Source organism: Corylus avellana, chromosome 3, assembly GCF_965113065.1.
Source record: "Corylus avellana chromosome 3, dhCorAvel1.hap1.2, whole genome shotgun sequence".
NCBI classification, from domain to species: Eukaryota; Viridiplantae; Streptophyta; class Magnoliopsida; order Fagales; family Betulaceae; genus Corylus; species Corylus avellana.
Genome location: NC_142492.1, coordinates 24,862,153 through 24,880,763, shown reverse-complemented (window position 1 = coordinate 24,880,763; position 18,611 = coordinate 24,862,153). Strand labels below are relative to the sequence as shown.

The window sequence follows — 18,611 nt, the reverse complement described above, 5'->3', positions numbered from 1 at the left end:
GTATTTGTTAGGTAAATATAGAAAATAAAAAAATAAAAAAATAATAAAAATGGGGTAAAGTTCACTTAACTCTCTCAAACTACTACCCTAATAACAATCTACACCCCAAACTATCAATTGTGACAATCTACCCCCTAAACTACTAAAACAATGACAATGCACCCCTACTTTTAACAAAATGACGAAATTATCCTTACTAAAATAAAAACAAAAATATTAAATTTTTTTTTTTTTCAAAATTTTAAGGGTATTTTTGTCTTGTTGAAAATTATGTAGGGGTAATTTCGTCACTTTGCTAGTATTGGGTTGTATATTGTCATTGTTTTGGTAGTTTGTGAAGTAAATTATCGCAATTAATAGTTTAAGGGGTAGATTGTTATTGGGGTGGTAGTTTGAGGGGGTTAAGTAAACTTTACCCTAAAAAAAATTGAGTTCATACTTACGACCACTTCATACAAAGCCAAACAATAGGCTTGTTGCGGCTTGATTTGGGTGTCTATTTCCTACCATAATCTATAACATCTATAACCTAGTATTATGTTTTTAAAAATTACGTTTTTAAATTATTATTTTTAAATTATAGTTTTTAAAGTCTTTTAAATCTAAATGAACCTTTAATGTTATCTGAATTTAAAGAGGGCATAATTTTCTTCTCAATAATTTTATCTAATGTTGAAGAGAGTGGCATTTCTTATTTGTCAAAGGCCTCCGACCCATATATCATTTAAACAAAATTACGAGAAAAAAAAAAAACCATTTTTGGAGTGATTTGAAAAAAAAAAAAAAAAAATTGCAATTTAAAAACTTTTAAAAAAAAATTGTGTTTACAAATTGCATGTAAGGGAATGCGTTTTAAAAACATGTGATATTAAAGGCCAAATCGCAATTTTACCAAACACTAACTTTTTAAAAATCATATTTTTATTAATTAACTTTTCAAATCTTTATTTTTTTCAAACAGCATATTTTGAAACCCCTAAACCAAAGTGACCCTCAATGAATAGATGGATAGAGACATTGAGCCCAAGTGGTTGGATGATAAAATACAGACTCAATATCGCACACCACTCATTATAGAGAAATATTATTCTTCGCATCACAATCACACTATACTTGCATGACATTGGTTAATAGCCCTTGGAACTGCCCTTGTTAAAATAATAATAATAATAAAATTCAAGAACTATTAGCTCATGTTATATCAAAATAATATGACTATGGTGTGAAGCATAACACTACTCTTCATTATAAGAGGCATATGTGGACTATGTGCTATATGTTTCTTAGGATTTGAGTTTTGAGCGTTGAGACATGCGAGACATAAAATAATTATACATTATCACAGAAGTAATGTTTAAAACTTATATCTCATTTTTATTTATTCAAATGTGATGTGGCTTTTAAAATTGTTATTAGATCAAAATTCAATAGTGGTTAATTACAAATCAAATTTTAATTTTAAAAACTATATTGCCTTTTGGGGATAAAATGAAATAGACGAAAAATTAAGATGTATTCTAAAAAATAAAATAAAACTTTAGGCTAGCAATTACCCCCACTAAAAGAAATGATAATAAGAAGTGGGAAAAAAGTACTTTTGAAAGGATGTCAGAAGGGAGGAAAGTGATTGGCAGGTGAATATTATGAGAATTTCACCTTCTCTTCTTAGAAAAAAAATTTACATAAAGATGCAAAATTCTATATTGAAAGATGTTGATAAATAAGGTGATAATTTATTGCATGTTAGGCCAAAATATGTACATTCAAAATACCATTAAGTACCACAACTAGTTTCTTGTGGTCCTCTAGTCGGCATTCTCAATAAAATAATATTTTACAGGTAGAAAAATGAGTCAATTGCTCGAAAAGTAAACAACACTCTGCAGATAGTGAATGATGTGAACCTTCATTTATGTTGAAAAAATTTATATATTTCTTGAAATGAATGTGAGAAAACAACATTCTAAATTAGGAACATGTCATTCTGAAATAGAATTGTATATAGTCAAATTTGGACTTTTCTTCATATGGGAGAATAAAATAAGATTGGTATTATAGAAAGGATCTTACTATCCAAGATTTTCTTCCAATCAAACCTTCTTTCCCATTTTCTTGTTATCCTTTTTACAAACTCCACCAACAAACTAAAACCCATCATCTTTAGATAACCAAACCCACGAAATAAACAACTTTCACAACATCAAATTATCTCCCTTTTTCAACTCGAACATATCACCTACCTCTCCTCCTTCACCTTTTTCAACCTCCATAACACAACCCAACCAATATAACAAGCACAACACTCGCAAAAACTTTAAACCTTACCAAACAACATAATCCAAAAGCTTAGGGAGAGAAAAGATTTACCTTTCTCCTCATCTAACTCATCCTCTTCCTCTCTCTTTGTTGTCCGAATGAAATGGGGGGAAGGAGAAATGGGTCACACGAATGAATCAGCTCAAGATGATCTCAAGTATCAAGCATTAAATGATAATCGATTATCTTAATGTTATTTTTTTACTCCTAATTTGAGGAAATTCAAGCTATACATTTATTTAGTTGTTTGAACATACTGTTACGATCATCCATTATAGGAAAGGTTGATCGATTGAAAAGGAACATTGTTGCCTACCATGCATTGGCTATATATATATATCTATTGAAAGAACACAAACATATTTAAAGCTGACTTCTTACAAATTAAAAAAAAAAAAAAAAAAAAAAAAACAGAAAGAAAAAAGTGACGTCTAGCCACCCTCAACGGAGGAAAAGAGTGGCTGCACAACCACCTTTATCCAGAGGCATATGAAGTAATGTAAACAAACGAAATTCTATTCTCAAGCCTCATTGCCAAAATAATCAAAGTCAACATCAACAAACAAGTGGTTTAATAAATTGCTTGATTCATAACAAGAAAGTTTAACTGAGGTTCTACATATTTTATAAGATCAGAAAACAAAAGTAACTAAGACACATATAATCAATCTTGAGACACGGGTTCCAACAAAATAAGAACACCAGCCTGTTAGAGGCCTGGAAAGTTTTAAAAATCTTATTTTGTCTCCTGAAAGAATTTATAATGAAGTATATATTCACTACAGATTTTGGCTGGTACACTGACAAACCCCTCACTTTTTCTTTTTTTTGGTTTTCAGACAGAAAAATATTTATATCATAGAATTCTGTCCTGAAGATCTGTCATTAAAGTGGATGCCAATGAACTGAGTTTCTTCCCAGTCTCTCCCGCAATGCTTTTAAGGTTGGAAATATCCTGCTGTGCCTGTAAAGAGGAGAAAGCAAAGAGAGCCACCCAGTGTCAACCCAAATGTAATGCAGCAATCTGAATTAGGGGGGAAGGGAAATAAAGCCTGGGGGATAAAACTAATATTTGAAAGGACAAAAGAAATATTATTCAATATCTCATGCATAGATTGCAATCTGTCAATCTGATCAAGAATAATGCAAGTGAACTGTGAAATGCAATGAAGTTGCAAGGCCTACCTGGAAAGAGAGTCGGTTGAAGATGTCACTAGTAAGATCGACAGATGAATGATCTCCATTGTCCCCAAAAAGATCAGCACTGGAGATGGCGGTTGAACCCTGGAAATAACAAGAACATAGTGAATAGAATTAAGAATTCCTATTTATCTGATCGCAATTGAATGGGAAAAAAGGTTTCATGTAGTAGTTCAATAACAGCACACAGGAAATTTAAGTGGAGGTGACTCACCAAAGCAAGGTTAAAATGATAAGGCAGCCTTTTCTTCTCTTTTTTTTTTTTTTTTTTTTTTTTTTTTTTTCATCACTAAATTATCATTTCCAAGTCGTGTTATAAAGCGAGAAATCCCTCGCATAAACCATGAAAAGTTAGATTTGAGGTTGAGAAAAATGTCTCTTTATTATTATTATTTTTCTCTCCTTTGGCCAACATCAGGTAAAGCAATAAGGAAACAGGAACAGACTATATAGGTTATTGTCCAAAATAAGCTTAAACATTCAAAAAATCTGAAAATAACTCTCTTGAAACTCTATTTAGTAGATAATTTTTCAGTATGTCATGCTAAGGACACATACTGAAAACTTCTGCAGAGATGCATGAGCTTCTACATCAGTAGCTTTGTTCTGATCCCCAAAGAATTGGGCTGATGAAATAGATTTTGCATTTGTGAACTTCTTCCTTGCTTCATCCGTTTCCTCAATCTGATAACAATAGCATTGTAATTAAAATATATATATATATATATATAAAAAAAAAAAAAAAAAATTTAAAAAAAAAGGATAATAAATAAATGAGGAAAGCAGAGCATCAATCAGAGAAACAGTCTAAAACAGTGAACTGAACAAAAAAACATGTTATATTTTTTGATAAGTAATTCAATCTCATTAAAAAAGAGCATAAAGACACAATCCTAGCACACAAAGTATACATGAGAAACCTCAAATCAGGAGGAACAGATGAACACAACTTCAAAATATCTGCAAAGCTAGAATTAAGTAAGTTATGATGTGCGGATATCCAAGTATATAACGTGTTGAACATAATCCTTTGCAGCTCTATAAACGTCTCAACATCTTGCATTCCGCTCTCTCCAAATGCACCACATTAAACATAACAAAGCCAACCTCTATACTTCCATAATATTACCACACCCTACCTGAACCAACACACCAACAAATTTCTCGCCCTTCTAGGCATAACCCAATCAACACCAAACAGATTAAAGATAGAGCTTCATAACTCTCTTGCTACTTCACAATGAATGAGAAGGTGATTAATGGACTCCCCACTCTTCTTGCACATGTAACACCACTCCACTACTACAACATTCATGTTTCTCAAATTATCCAGCGTCAAAGTTTTCCCTAAAACTGCCGATCACACAAAAAAGGCCACCCTCAAAAGATCCTTAACTCTCCCGATACTCTTCCAAGGAAAAGGGGATCCATTAGGACTTGTTAACACTTGATAATACGACTTTACTTCAAACCTGCTTCTTTTGGAAGGACTCCAACATATTCAATTAACATCTTCTTGTCTTACTCTAAAAGAAGAGGAATGCTACACTTTCCAAAATTTTCTCCAAAATTTGCTCCTCAAATGATGTGTCACAATCCCGTGAAATGGTGACACATTTCCCAAAATAATAGATTACATTGGATTGTGCCACATCATTTGGGAAGCAAATTTTGGAGAAAAACTTTGGGAAAGTGCAGCATTTCTCCTGAAAGAATGCAACATTTCAAAAAATGAGAAGACCACATCCTTCTCCCAATTTTGTAGGAGTCTAGTAAAAGTAGAATTTCAATGAATATTCCCCTATCGAAATTACATATTATCCACCACCCACACATCCTTGCTACATGCAGTACTGAACAAGTTTGGATAAAATATCTTCAATGGTGTATCCCCACACCACACATCATGCAACAAATTGACCTTTGACCCATTACTTCATATTTAACAAATTTTGAAATCATTTCTTACCCACTTCTTATAACTTTCTTAACTCCTACTCTAAATGTCTAAATTACCTCCTTAGAGCACCAACCCCTTAGGCTCTCATACTAAATCTCTATCACCAATCTTCATAAAGCATCTCTTCATAGCATACCGCTACAACCATTCTCCCATAAGAGCTCCAGCTCCATTAAACTGAACCAGATTTCTAACCCCCAAACCACCAAATTTCATTGGAGTACAAATTGTCGGACCAATTCACTAAATGAAATTTAAACTCATTCCCAATACCACCCCATAAAAAATATCCCTCAATTGTAGAGTCACAATTTTTTTTTTTTTTTTTAATAAGTACCAAAAATCTATAAATAAAATAAAAGCGTAAAGCGCTCCTAAGTACACAGAAAGTATATACAAGGAAAACCAAAGCAAGCCCACAAAATTCCCCCAAATGAGAAACCTCAAACCCAAAGAAACCCTAGACCCGCACAATAGTCCTACCTAAACCCCGACTAGAGCCACTGCCTCTAGCATGAAAATTAATAGAGCATTCTAAATTGTTGAGCTCCCTCTTCCCTTTAGTTTTTGAAACAGAAACCCCATCTTCAATATGATCTCAAAAGAATGACAATTGCAAGAGGCAACATGCTGTAGACCAAGGAGGGAACTACAACTGGCCTTAGACTAATAATAGCTGCCAAAAACAACCCTTTATCCAAAGATACTAAATAACAACACAAAAGTTTTATTCTATTGCTTCCTTATATCTACCATACAATATAAAATTAGAAAATCACCTTAAAAATGGTTTGCAGATTTCCAAAATTCAAAACTTTTTGCCATGCCACCAATGAAAAACTAAAACATGCCAAAGAACCTCTCAAAAACTACAAACATGCAGTTTGCTTTTCTAAATAAAATGAAGTTTGTGATGTTGTACAGTTGCAACACCAATAAAGCAAATGAAAAACCTACTTCAATATATTCATCGTAAAAGATTCTTTAACACTATATTTTGTGTGAGATATGAGTAAAGTAGTGCAAGCAAAAGCAGGGAATATTAAAAACTTGATATGCCTTATTGCTGGACTGAGCTTTATTTAGTCTTACACTAAATCTTTCATCCTTCGAGTGATACATCCTATATAACCACCCAACTCAGCTACCAAGCAACTAGACTCTCTCATTAGCATGTTGAACTGACACCGGAAAAAACAGACATTGGACACATGCCCCAACAATAACTGGAGATTTCTATAATATAAATTTTAGTTTAAGACACAGCTTACAAGCATTAGACTGGTTCTGAATACATTAAATTACCGGTTTCTCCTAATTCAGTAATGGAGTAAAACTTGTGGGAAAAAGAAAATTCTAAGGATTTATAGGCAAATATAGTAAAATTGAGCCACAGTTAGGAACAGAAAAAATCAAATGTAATGTAATTTTGGTGGAACAGTCAGAAACATATAACACAGATGTGCGTGTGTTTGTGCATGTATTTCCATGTGTGCGCTAAAGCATACTGCCATAGTCTTGCTATATCTGTTGAATAATTTCCATGTTGGAATAGTTTTTTGAGCCTAAACCTTGCCATTGTCTGAATCTTTGCATCATAAACCAGTATAAACTGGGCCTATAACCCCCTTTCTTATTTTATTTTTTTCCTGAGCAACCCCCCCACCCCCCCCCCCCCCCCTTTTTCCTTAGTTCTTAGAATTTTACACTTGGATTATATCAAGCAGCTGAGCATTGTGCATATTATAGGTCACATTAATCATAAACCAAAGTATAAGATATAGCATGCCTATGTTGTAGGTCATAAAGTATACTCGCACCTTTGAGGAATTCAAGCCAGCTTTCTTCGAAAAACTGCTGTCCATTCCGAAGTCTGCAAAAAAACTGGTTGACTTTGGTGGAGCTACGTGGCTAATCATTTGTGGGCCACTAGAGCTATTCTCGGCTGATTGAACATTGTCTACATATTCAAAGCGCGATGCAAAAGATGAGCCAGCTGCCGGAATGCTATTTGTGGAGGAAACAGGAATAACTGGTTCCTCAGGCTTCTGATCATAGAGATTTTCACTTGGCTACATTTGGAAAAGATTATTTCGTAAAGAGAAAGGCATTTTAATCAGTGTAGGATAATCAAGTGACAGACATTAAACCACAAAACATCTGCTGGTAAACAATTTGCTCACAAAGAGAAGGCAATAAATAATCAACCTTTGTAGTAAGCTTTCTAGCACCAAGGCCCCCACCAGTCTTCCCAGTTTTTTTTGCACCAAGAGGCTTCTTGACAGCAGTGGTCACAACTGTGTGAGGAACTTTAGGTGCAGCAGAGGTATCAGGCACTTGCCTTCCTACAGAGTTTTCTTTTGGAGCTTCACTTATCATGACATCAGGAAGTTCGTGAGCTGCTTGTGCTGTCTGAGAAGAAACGGGTGATGACGGCAAACCTACCTCTTCTGCCATGCTTTTAGCAACTTCTTTTGAAAGTATTTGCCTATATAAATCAGCAGCTCTTGATGTATACTTAGCCTCAATTTTGCCTCCATCAGTCCATCCATGCTGCTTAAAGAAAACCTGTGCACGGTTGTTTCCCCCAAAGCTCATCATTTTCAGCTGCTCAGGAGTCCACGAGTCTAAGTTTGTAGACCTACATGATAGAACACATAATTTTATTATATGCAACAAAATAATAAATTTCTAAAGAAAAGGATGCCACATAAAAAAATAAAAAAGGTTGAATAAGAAAGATTATCCCCAAGTAATGAGCTTCACAACTCTGACATACATTCCATACCACTCATGGATTTGCAAGACCAAAACTGACCACTCTGAGCTAGAAATGGTCTGCAATTAGACATCGAAGATGTACTAGAACCACCAAGTAATTGAAACCCTTGTTTTCTAGCTAGAGGAAGGCATTCCCAAGAGTACAGTTGGCATATCCTCTGAGTTGAAACATGAAGTGCACATAAATATTCTGTTTTTCATTACCTAGGAATACGAACCATAATCGAACCCAATTTGCAACATAGAGGCAAAATATGTTGGCTAGTCAATTTCAATCAGAAAGGCTTTCTCCTTGTAAAACAAAAGCAAGCTATTTACAGAAGTGGAAATTTGGAAAGATAACATAAAATGCAACCAATGGCCAGATGCATTAAGCACATTAAGGAAGCATATAAAACAGCACCAGAAATTGTAAATATAATTACCTACCTTTACTATGAATAAAGAGCTCGCTCTTGTTCTACATAGGCTGTGAGATTCTCATATGAAGGGTTTGAAGGGAAACTCATGGCTTCGTTAATTGCCATTGAAGCGAGTCATTACCAAGAGGATTGGGCTTCCAATTTCAAACCAGCCAACAGAGGGAAAAGATAACTAAAAAGATTGTCAAGCTCCATCAATTATGATTCTAAAGGAGACAGCTCTAGCCGAAGCAAAGTTTTAATGGGAAGGGTCTCGGTTCTTTATGAAGCCTAAATTGTTGTCTTGGAATGTAAAAGCATTAGATGAAGGGAAAAAACACCTTAGAGAAAGTTGTTCAGAGAATGGAAGTCAGACGTTATTTGTCTTTAGGAAACTAAACCTTAGCATATGTCTTGTAGCATTGTGCATAGCTTGTGGGGTTATCATCATGAGGATTGGTGTTATGGTGGTATTTTGCTCATGTGGGATAGGAGGGTGGTAGAAAAAATCAGAGAGTACACTGGGGAAGTTCACTATTGCCTGTTCGTTTAGGAATGCTGAAGATCATTTTACATGGGTTTTTGTGGGTGTTTATGGCACTAATTCCGATTGTGATAGATGGTTCTTATGGGAAGAACTCGGTTGGTTTGCTGGGGACTGGATGGATTTCAATATCAATCACTTTCCTAGTGAGAGATCAGGTGAGGCCTGCCCTGTCCACCTATGGTGGAGTTCTCAAACTTCATTTTTTATCCAGGACTCATGGATATTCCTCTTGAAGGAGATTCATTTATGTGGTCATCTCTTAGTCAAGAATTGATAAATTTCTTGTTTCTCCTGATAGGGAAGCCTAGTTTCTTAAGTTTTCCCAGAAGAGGTTGCCTAGACTATGCTCGGATCATTTCCCTATCCTTTTTTTTGTTGTCGAGGCTTTCACAGAGGTAGAAGGCATTTTAAGTTCAAAAATATGTGGTTAAATCAGAGGGATTTGTGGATAAGGTGAAACAGTGGTGGACTTCTTATTACTTTCAGGATTCTCCGAGTTTCATTTTGGCTTTGCAAACTTAAGGCATTGAAAGTTGACTTAAAGAGCGAGAAATCAGGTGTTTGGCAATGTAGATAGAAAGAAAAAGCTTCCTTTGGATGATTTATAGACTCTTGAGGGATTGGAAGAAGATAGAGCTTTAAGTGAAGAGGAGAAAGTGAGGAAGGATATAGCTATTAATGATTTGGAGAGGACTACTATATTGCTCGAGGTGAGCTGAAGGCAAAAATTGAGAGCGTTGTAGTTAAGAGAGGGTGATAATTGCACAAAGTCCTTCCATTGAGTGGCCAACTCAAATAGAAGGAACACCATTGAATCTTTGTTGGTTAATAGTACAATCTCTTCAGATCATACTCGAATCAAAAAACACACTGTGCAGTTCTATGATAGTCAATTTAAGTAATAGTTCAGTTGGCAGCCTAGTTTGAATGGCCTCGCTTTTGATTCCATTAATGAGGATGAGGCCATCTAGTTGGAGAGAGCTTTCGAGGAAGATGAGGTCTTTGAGATGGCTAAAGCCTTAAATAGTGGCAAGTCCTTGGGGCCCTGACAATTTTACTATGGCATTCTTCCATGCTTATTGGGATGTTCTTAAAGAATTTTCACGCCAGTGGCAAGTTTGAAAAAAGTATTAATGCTACTTTCATTAATCTTATTCCGAAGCAACTTGTGATTGTTGACATTAATGACTTTAGACCTATTAGTTTAGTGGGTGGAGTTTACAAAATTGTTGCCATATGTTTTAGCCAGTAAGTTGAAAATTGTAGTAGAGAAAATTAACTCCAAGCCTCAGAAATATTCCCTGTAAACAAAACAACAGTGACTACCCTTTCCAGTCTTCGAGCCTGAGTCAAGGGACTTGATTGAGACATTTGATCTGAATGCTTTCATCAAGGGTAGGCAGATTCTAGACTCCATTCTCATAGCCAACAAATGCCTTAATAGCAGGATCAATCTGGTGAGCCAGATGTACTTTGTAAGTTCGATTGAAAAGGCTTATGATTATATCAATTGGAATTTTTTGTTGTATATGCTATAAGAAGGTGCAGTTTTAGGGGGAAATGGCATAATTGGATAGTGCATTGTATTTCTATGATTAACTTTTCTGTTTTGGTGAATGGCACTCCAACTAATTTTTTTGGTAGTTCTCGTGGCTTGAGATAAGGAGACCCTTTGTCTCCCCTGCAGTTTGTTATCGCCGTGGAGTCTTTCTGTAAAATGATTTCTGCTATAGTGAATGAGGGTCTTTTATTAGGCTTATATGTGGGGTCTAGGAATCTTGGTGCGCCCAACATCTCCCACATTTTATTTGTGGGACAACACCTTGATTTTCTGCGGGGAAAACCCATATCACATTCATTAGTTGCAATGCTTATTGTTATGCTTCGAATTTGTCTTTGGTTTAAGAATAACCTAGCCAAATCAGAATGGGTCCCCATTGGTAATGTCTATAATGTTCATGGCCTAGCTAGTATTCTGGGTTGCAGTGCCTCTCTTTGCCTATGAAGTACCTAAGTCTTCCACTATGTGCTTCATTTAAGGCCAAATCTATTTAGGATAGTATTATTAAGAAGAAAGAGTGTCGTTTGGCTGGATGGAAAAGAATGTCTTATTTGTAAAAGGGTGGGAAGGTTAGCTTGATTAAAAGCACTTTATCTAATATGCCTACTTGCATTGTGTCTCTTTTTGCGGGGTGGCATTGGTGAGAGTTCAAATTTCACAACTGGTCCAAGATCTGTTCTCTGATTTCTGAGAGGGGTTGGGGTCAGAAACTTTCTTTTCAATTGTGCCCTCTTGGGAGAGTGGTTATGCCCTATGTGAGGCATAATAGAGGTTGGTAATGGATTTGAAATATGACAACTCATGGGGCAGGTGGTGTTTAATGACATTTATGGGTCATACGGGGTGGTCTTCAAAAAAATATCAAAAGGGGCCAGGGGAGTTTTCTAGTCATACTAGGTCCGAAGTGGGTGATGGTTCCAATATTAGATGTTGACATGACATGTGGTCTGAGGATCAGACCCTTCAAGTAGCTTTTCTTGATTTATTCAATATTGCTCAATTTAAGAATGCTTCAGTGACGGTCATTTGGAATTTTCAAGTGCTCACACTAATTGAACGCTAGTTTTGTTAAGAGCGACACACGATTGGGAGGTGAATTTCTTCACCTTATTTTTTTAATTTGCTGTACTCTTTTAGATTGAGATGGGAGGGTGAAGGTAAGCTTTGTAGGGGCCCCTTCCAAGAGAGGGTTAAATGATGTTAGTTAGATCATTCTACAATGTCTTGATCTCCCGTGAAAATAATCCTTTGCTTGGTCGGCTGCATTAAGAAAGATTCTCACGATGCCAGATTGCTTATGCCGTATGGAGTTCTATCTTTGACCTCTATGGGTTAAAATAGGCAGCAGGTAGTGGATCTCTTTGGATGTTGGAGAGAACAGCATGGTTCTTCTCAAAAAGCCGTAGTGTGGAAGACGATCCCATCATGCTTGATGTGTTGTATTTGGAGAGAAATTCATAGCATTGAGGATTGCAAGAGAATGGTGATAAAAATAAAGACCTTTTTTTCTCAAAACCGCATACCATTGGATAGCCTCCTATGATTGGCTTCATGTTACTAGTTTTCATGAGTTTCTTGATCTTTTCTCTTTTGCTGATTAGGTGTATCTTGACTGTACTTGGGCTTCGTCTTTCTGCCTTTAATTAAATTTCGATTATTTATTAACAAAAAATCAGATTTAACACTTTTTATATAAGTTTAGCATTGTATGGAAGAATACTTAGATAACGGAAAAAAGACAAAAAACAAAAAAACAAAAAAAGTAGCACCAATAACTTCTTAAACATAGTTACCCACGATTACACATATAACAGACAAAAGGGTATGCTAATTCACAGCTGAATCAAATTAAAATGCCCACCCAAAACCCAAATCAGCTCCTTTGAACACCAAAAACAGGACAATCCTCAGAGAATAGAAAGAAAAAAGACACCCAGTTGAGATCCATACCTCACGAAGCTGATGTGAACGCCGAGGCTGCGATGCACGGCCGAGCAGTCTATGCAGAGGAAGATCCCGTAAGTCACCGACGCCCAAGTAGGGTTCTTTGCATTACAATCGAAACACATCTGAATTCACAAACACAAAACCCAAACAAGAACTCAAAACCCGAAATCCCATTTCATGCATCCCAGATCTGATTCGGATCCAACCAAAAGAAACCCCCAAAAAAAAAAAAAAAAAAAAAAACACAAACACAAACCTTGTTTTCTGACTTTGCTTTCAGTTTTCTGAACAAAGCGTTCTTGTCTGAGAACGCATCTGACGCCATGGCAGAGAGACTCAGAGAGAGAGAGAGAGAGAGTCAGGAAGTGCACGAAATCACGAATCGAACACCTCCTCAGAGGAGAGGAGGAGAGAAATATATGTGAAACCGCAAAATTGTTTTTTTGTTTATTTTGTGGTTTCTCGTGTTTTAAATCTGAAATGCTTTTATTGGTTTGTGGGAGTATTTTAAAACAAAGTGACGGAAATGTCCTTAGGGTTTTATAAAAATTCCCGAGTTGCGTTTCGGACGTTTCCATTTCGGAGTCGGTGATTCGTTGCTGTCTTCGAAAGTTTGAATGACGTAAATGTCCTCGTTTGGTCTACAGGTGAGACGGTGGCGGTTATTACCGAACGTTAACAGCTTGCTGTCGGAGTCGGAGATGGTGGATCTCAACCAACCCAGCACCCTTCACTTCTTCCAATTTAATTTTCAAAGAAAAAATAAGTTCTTTAAAATATGTTGGTTAACGTATTTTGAAGGAATGGTTAATGCGTTTTGAAGGATATTTTATATTTTTAATTTAAAAAATTTGTTTAAGGTGAAAATAGATTTTAATGTTTGATGTTTTTGGTTGTTTATTAATGTTTTTTAATAAAATTAAAATTAAAAATAAAAAAAAAAATTGTAATAAAGGAAGCTTTATTTTTTTTCAATTATTATTGATCCATATGTGTCACATTGATTCAAATTTATCTTATATGGCTCATTAATTAATTAATTCATGAACCATATCAGGAATTTTTTTTTTATTATATTTACTAATAATCAATTGAGCGTGTCAAATATGTGGGGTTTTAATTATACAGCTTTCTTATTTCTTTTTTTTTAAAAAAGCCTATTTAATTTATGTTTCTTCAACCTTAATCTTCGTTTTTTATTTTCCACATTAAAGTTCGGTTTATGAATAAGAAACAATATATATATATTAATTGAGCATATTTTTAGTACATTTTTTTTTTTGGTATGAGAATACAATAAAAGAATAATACTTGACAACTTTTTTTTTTTTTTTGGATTAAAAAAGTCTTTTCAAGCATTATTCACGATACAAATATAGATAAATGTTATTCTGTAAACTGTTATACAACTATAGTACTATTGGAATTGTGATATAATTATAATTCTTTGGTCTTGCATGAGTAGTGTTGAAGTTCAATACAAAGCTGGTTGGTGAGATACTTAGATAGTTTAAGAGTACTATTTGGATTAGTAATTCTCTTTGTAACTAATTAGCATTGCTTCTCTATTTGAAAGGGGATTATTAATGAAAATAATATAATTTACTGTGTTTATGAAAATTTATATGACAGTAAAAATTAGTGATTCATTTTTGTTTTTTACAAATCCTTGTTGATTTAAAAATTGATTTTCGCTTTATATAATTAGCTCATTTGTATAGTAGTAGTATAAAGCAAAAAGAAATGAACCCGACAATATCTTATTATTTATATCACAAAAGCATAATTGTCATTTTACATATTTTTTGACAATACTGCCCTTATAATATAAAGGACAGGATACTCTTCCGTTTCAAATGACTAGAGGGATTCTAATATTAGTATAATAGTCTACTAAATAATGCCATTCATTAATAAAAAATAAAAGCCATAAAAGGAAGTATATAAAATAACCATGCAGTTATAGTCACGAAGGCCATTATGGTAAACACATCAAAAAGGAGTTACGAATTTGTACTATTCCTTAAAGCAAAGGGGATTCACAATCCAAGTTATATATATATATATATATATATATATATATATATATATACACTTTTAAATTTTAAAAATATATTGATATATATATATATATATATATATATATGCTTTTTAATTTTAAAAAGGGTTAAATACTCCAAACCCCCATGGGGTTTGGTAACTTTATTTTTTCCTCTCTGGGGTTTCATTTTTATCATAGGAGGTCCCTGTAATTTTGATAAGTGACCAAATTAATCCATCCGTTAGTTGACCGTTAGAACTGACACGTTGACCAATCAGACATCGACACGTGGCACATATATTAATTTTTAAATTTTTTTTAAAAAAATGTATTTAAAAAAAAAAACAGAAACGGAAAACATTGGGGGTGGCCGAGCCACCCCCTTGGCCATTTGGGGGTGGCCAAGCCACCCCCTGGGCACCAGGGGTGGCTCGGCCACCCCCTTTACCCACTGGGGGTGGCCGAGCCACCCCCAATGGGTAAAGGGGTGGCTTCGGCCACCCCCAAATGGCCAAGGGGTGGCTCGGCCACCCCCAATTGTTTTTCTTTTCTTTTCTTTTTCTTTTTCTTTTTTTTGAAAAAAAAAATTTTATTAAAAAAAAAATTAAAAAATTAAATTGGTGCCACGTGTCAACATCTGATTGGTCCATGTGTCAGTCCTAAACGGTCAACTAACGGATGGACTAACTTGGTGTTTTATCAAAACCCAAGGGGGTCCTGTGATAAAAATGAAACCTCAGGGGGTAAAAATAAAGTTACCAAACCCCAGAGAGGTATTTGGTATTTAACCCTTTTAAAAATATCTTGATATAATATAAAAATAATAAATATTTTCTTAGTGGTGTCTATATTTGAAAAATATTTTTGTTTATACAACCTATGATATGCAGATTGAAGCAAGCAGCAAGGGATTAGCTTAATAGAACAGCTGCAACGGGGTTTTAAATAATTTTTACAGTTTTGAAGAAGAAAAAAAAAAAAGTTTTTGATTTTGAAAACAAAAACAAAATTAGTTTATGAAACTGATCATTTAAAGGATGCATTTTTTTTTTCTCTCTCTCTCTCTCTTAAGCTTGTAATTCGAGGATTTCCCTTTAGATTAACATTTTAAATACTCAATTCTGAAGTTGAATTGCTCACAACTCCATCCCTTAAGACGGGGTTGAAGAGAATTAAGAATAAAAGTGTTCACAATATTAATGTGATAGATTTAATTAATCTTTAAATTAGTTTGTATTAAAATAAAAATTGATTGAACGTCAACATTATGCAATAAAAATTTAATATATAGTTTTCAAGGAGTAGCTCAATCAGCTGGAGACCACGCCTCATGAAGCGGGGGTTACTAGTTCGAATCTCCCCTCCCCTCTTTTGTGTGGACATGTCAAAAAAAAAAAAATATAATATATAACATCGTCAAGAGTTAATGGTCAATGTAATATTAATGTAAATATTATTTTTGTGTTTGGATTATTTATTAATATTTTTTATTTTGAGAGAAAAAAACAAAAAAACAAAAGACGTAAACAAAAATTTTAAGAAACGGAAGTTCCCTTAGGATTTTTTTTCTTTCTTTCTTTCTTTGTTATGTCGGTAGACTGCTAGTACATGAGTCTTGAGATTATGCTTGGGCTTGAGCTCGGGCTTGGGATTGGTATTGGGCTTGAGTGTGGCCCTCTTTACTTGTTTCTACATGTCAGCTTGGGCTGGAGTCGCTTAGATTTGTGTTGCAACATTCCTAGTCTTAATTTGGGTCTCGTCAAATAGACTGATTCCATCAATTGCCAAGATAAGTTATTAGGTTTTGAGATTTCAATATTAGATCTCTACTATTTACACCAAGATAGACGCCAGGGTGCTACTTTACCTCAAAATGACTTCTTGTTAGGTTTAGTTTCAATTGGAACTAGACTCGTTGAGATTGAAATACGTATCGCTTTTGTCTTGTTATGAGACACATGTCTCAATTTCAACAAGTCAAGTTCCAACTATAATTAAATCCTAGCCAAACTCTGTTACCAAATCATCCTCTTAAATAAATATAATCGGTATCCAAGTTACGAGTAATGCTAGATATTTTTCTTGTGCTACTCTAAGAATCATGTAGCTCTTAAAATCACCATTAGGCTTTTAATTGATCATTATTGAATTTTGATCAAATTGTAATTTTAAAAGCCACCCAATTTTTAGAGTGACACAAGAGAGACTTCTAAAATTACTCAAATGTTACCCTCATATTCTCTTTGTATCTTCCCAAAACTGATATAACTTTTAAAATTACCGTCGGATCAAAATTCAATAATAATCTATCACAAATACTATGATAATTTTAAAAGGCACATCAATTTTGAGATGACGTATAACAATACATTTTTCTTAAATATGTAAATATTTAAGCTCCTGAAAAGTTTTATAACAAAACACGCCAACATGGTCATGGATATTCTTTTCATCTTCTTTCTCCTTTCTTCTCTGGTGTTCCTTTACCCACCACATAGGCAGAATCATAGATCCCTCTCTTTTTTCTTTTTCTTTTTCACTTTTTTCTCTCCATTAGAAATATGTTCAACCATATTAAAATCTTCTCAAATAAAATTGAAGTGAATAATATTGAAGATGACTAGATTCAGAGAGACGTACCAAAAAGAGAAAGGAGAAAGGAAAAAACCAAAGCAAAAAAATGTGTTGGCTTAATTTACATGAAATAGTAGAAAAGCCTACGTAGATTCATATTTTAATAGACAGCTTTTCCTTAAACATCACGAAAACAATTTTGGGTCCCCCCATTATAGCATGAGTGCTTCCAAGATTTGCTGCTGATAATGATACATGTCCTTCATGTCCATACAGACTAACAAAGCTTTCATTAAGCAGGTTTTCCCTGTGAGAAAAATTATTTTCCAAACAGTGACTTGAACAAGGATCAAAGTCCCCAAAAATCTAATTCTTGTAGTATTAGTAATTGAAGGTGCTGCTAATCATTCTTTTCAATGTTTTTTTTTTTTTTTTTTCAAAATCCATTCCCGCATTCCATTTATTAATGAGAAGAAACTTGTACACAACATTCAACGATTACAATATCATGAACATACCGAGGAGCATTCTTTATGCGGACCACTTCTTCATCGACAAATAGTGCAATCTTTGCTAGCATGCGTGTGAGTAGCACCATTTGCCTCTTATCTATTGTATGACACCTTCTCACATTTGAGAAGTTTTCAGCACCATACTGGCATCGTCAATTTTACTTGACTATATTGACACAAATTTTTGCCATCCTTTATGACCGAACGCAAAGAGCATGTACCACTTGCAACGCATCCCCTTTTAATTCTACCCTTCCCCCAAATTAACAAAAGAAAATAATTTAGGATCAGTTATAACTTTTTAAATTTTGAAAAAACATCATAATTTAGTTATATAATTTTCCATACCTCTAAAGCAAGGGGGGGGGGGAGCAGAGTGAAAAAACATGGGACCTCAATATCCCCAAAATTTTCAACCCACAAAAACATAAAACTCCATGACTGCTTTTGATTGTCTGAGGCAGATCAGGTGTCAACTTATGTTTATGTCATACATATTATGCATCTACTGTAGTTAACAGTTAATCAGCATTTAAAGCAGGTTTCCCATGTGAAAGGAATTTTGTTTTGTCAACAGTACTGGTTCAAATGTACATGCACCAATGTAACCCAAGGTCTAATCAATGAAACAGTTGAAAAAGAAACGATGGTAATCCCCCACTTGTCTTTTCCACTTAAACTAAAGATGCTTAATTAGACCCTGGGTCCATGCTTAAGCTTTTAATTATAATATATATATATATATATATAAAAGATTAAATTCACTTTACT

At 34.4% G+C, this 18,611-nt stretch overlaps 1 protein-coding gene across 1 annotated transcript; it reads right to left on the bottom strand.

Annotated features, from left to right (window-relative positions):
* Positions 1-2,871: 2,871 nt before the first annotated feature.
* Positions 2,872-13,162, bottom strand: LOC132176206 (putative ADP-ribosylation factor GTPase-activating protein AGD8). Its single transcript, XM_059588343.2, has 7 exons — positions 12,970-13,162; positions 12,717-12,835; positions 7,685-8,117; positions 7,297-7,548; positions 4,075-4,200; positions 3,502-3,600; positions 2,872-3,280 (listed from the first exon to the last, which is right to left on the bottom strand). The coding sequence occupies exons 1-7, from the start codon at positions 13,036-13,038 to the stop codon at positions 3,173-3,175; spliced, it is 1,206 nt and encodes a 401-aa protein (XP_059444326.1). The 5' UTR covers positions 13,039-13,162; the 3' UTR covers positions 2,872-3,172.
* Positions 13,163-18,611: the final 5,449 nt, after the last annotated feature.